We start from the raw sequence: 2,731 nt of genomic DNA, 5'->3' as shown, positions 1-2,731 counted from the left end.
GATAGATAGATAGATAGATAGATAGATAGATAGGGACATATACATATGTAAAAGAGACGGACGAGTCAACAATAAATCTACGGGAGGAGTTACGCTTGTTTTATCAGAAGACTTCAGACAAGATCTGATGAAATAAATAAAGTTCTGATAAAATAGAATAAAGTAAAGAAATTCCCCTTCACCACTAACATGCGAGCTTATTACACGGGGACCAATGTGTAGAACAGTTTTCAACCTGGATCCTCCAACTAGGAAAAAGGAAAGTATCATTTGATGGGAATGGTGCTATCAATTTGGCTAATATTGCTACCATGGTGAATTCCCCAGCTGAATTGAAGAACAGGATATTTCAAGACTCAAGTAACAATTATAATTCACATAAATTGTTTGTTCCTTCTGAAGCCATGTCTGGCTCATAAGGGCCGGTTTCCCGGTTTCCTTGGCGTATAGGTTTCCAACATGAGCGAGATGCCGGTCCGTCGCATGTGAGCTGCAAGATGCAGGAGGAAAGAGTGGGAGAAAGTTGTGGCGGAAGAGTCAGTAGAAGTTCGCCATTGCCTTCTGCCGGAGCCGCATGAAGCTTAGGTGTTTCGCTCATAAACACACACATCACCCGGTCTGAGATTCGAACACGCGACCCTCGACCGCGAGTCAGCTGCTCTAACCACTAGGCCATGTGTCTCCACAATTCACATAAACGGTTGTGTGAAAGGGGAAATTCTTGCTCCAAAAATGAGACAGTAGCAAGAATTAACTATGAATTAATGAATAAGATTCCAGCAGTCATTAAGGAGTACAAATCAGGTTATTCAGTTCTTGATGAAAAGCAAGCTGTCCATTACCTAACAGAGTTCCTTAATTCTCTTGAGCCACCTGGAACTCCTCCATTTAAACTTTTTCTGAAAGTAGGAGTCCTAATAATGCTTCTGAAAAATTTAGATCCTCCTAAATTATGCAATGGGACAAGTATGATTATGAAGACATTACCACCTAATGTGATAGAAGCTACCATCATCACTGGATGTACCTTGGAGGTTTCCATTCCAAGACTTCCAGTCAAACCAGCAGACATGCCATTTGAGTTCTAACGAACACAATTCCCAGTGCTACTTTACTTCGCAATGTTTATTCATAAAGCCCAATGTCAGACTTTAAAATTTACTGGCTTGCACTTAATTGAGCCTTGCTTTTCTTGTGCTCAGCTTTATGTTGGTTGCTCCGGGGTTAGTAATGTTGGTTGCTCCAGGGTTAGTAGTTTGCAAGACTTATTTGTCTATGTTCCAAACCAGGAAACAAAGAATGCTGATTATCCAAAAGCTCTTACGTAATTTCCTTCAACATATTTGATTAAAATATCTCTCTTCATAAAAGTGGTGAATTTTGTATTTTCGTTTTATTATTATTATTATATTATTATATTATTATTATTATTATTATTATTATTATTATTATTATTATTATTGTGTGTGTGTGTGTCGGTGTATCGGTGCGTGTGTGTGTCGGTGTAAATGAAAAAGGGATTTAAAATCCAGGTGAATACTTTGTAAGCATTGTGTAGGTATCAAACTTGGCTAACTAATTAATTGTCTTGTGAAAGCAATTGTATTCCATGCTGGTTGTAAAATTTCTTGCCGTTTCCTGCCCAGTTTCCAAATCCAAACTTCATACACAGAATAAATTTAGTATGAAGTCACAGAGTATAGAAGAAAACACAGAGGAATGGAGAATTATACATTCTTTAATCAGCTTACGCATGGTTCAGAGAAATTCGCAAATACCAAAATTCTGCATAGCAGTAATCATGCATATTAATCGATCCTATAAGTGATCGATTAAAATTCTACAGACAGAGAGAAATTAAGCACCATCCTTTCCTTCTCAAAATGTTTCAACACAATGACGTGAACTGCTCTTTGCTGATTTTTCCACCTTGACGAAAATGTCCGTTGTTACAGTAATGTAATACATCTTCTAATAGTTGCATATCCTTGAAGTTTTGCACACTCCATGTGCCAATTATGAACTTTACAATTATTACGTAATTCCGAAGCGCCAGAAACAACTGTCGAACTTTTAAAACTGTGCCTTCTCCCTTTAGTTTTCTATATTGTTATTTTGTAAATATATAAATATCTATATGCTTATACATGAGTGTTCATCTTCGGAATATTTTCAGTTTTTGTTTCCCTTTCTATATATATATGTACCCCTATATATATATATATATATATATTTACATGTATATATGTATGTATGTATATTTTATAAACCAAGTCCAAGCGTATTTATCTACATCACTATATCTATATCAGCTCACCCGAATTTCTCTTACAACCACTCTTTACCCCGCGGGTTTAGTCTTCAATAAAAACTTCAGAATGTAAATTGAAACCATTTGAGAACCGCTATACGTGTTCTACATTGAGCTTCTTTGAATCTCAACTGTTGACTTTATATATATATATATATATATTATATATATATATATATATATATATATATATATATATAATATATATATAAGAAGGATGACCACTAAGTGTACATCCATTATGCTAGAGGTAGATCCCATATGGTCTGACCACTAAGAAAATTCAGCAAACGCCAGAACGTAATTATATTTTGAATCTTTTCTTTCGTCTTGCTCGCTTACGTTCTGGCGTTTGCTGAATTTTCTTGAGAACAATCTTTCTTGTATCATCCTTTGAAAGGTAAAATACTTTGTATTTTA

General features: G+C 35.4%; 1 protein-coding gene across 1 annotated transcript; it reads left to right on the top strand.

The window, feature by feature from the left end:
- Nucleotides 1-674: 674 nt before the first annotated feature.
- LOC115216223 lies at nt 675-1,088 on the top strand. The gene has a single exon (XM_029785421.1). The coding sequence runs from the start codon at nt 675-677 to the stop codon at nt 1,086-1,088; it is 414 nt and encodes a 137-aa protein (XP_029641281.1).
- The last annotated feature ends 1,643 nt before the right edge of the window (nt 1,089-2,731 follow it).

Source organism: Octopus sinensis, linkage group LG10 (assembly GCF_006345805.1).
Source record: "Octopus sinensis linkage group LG10, ASM634580v1, whole genome shotgun sequence".
NCBI classification, from domain to species: Eukaryota; Metazoa; Mollusca; class Cephalopoda; order Octopoda; family Octopodidae; genus Octopus; species Octopus sinensis.
Note: the sequence above shows the minus strand (reverse complement) of the source record. Positions and strands in the feature narration are given on the sequence as shown.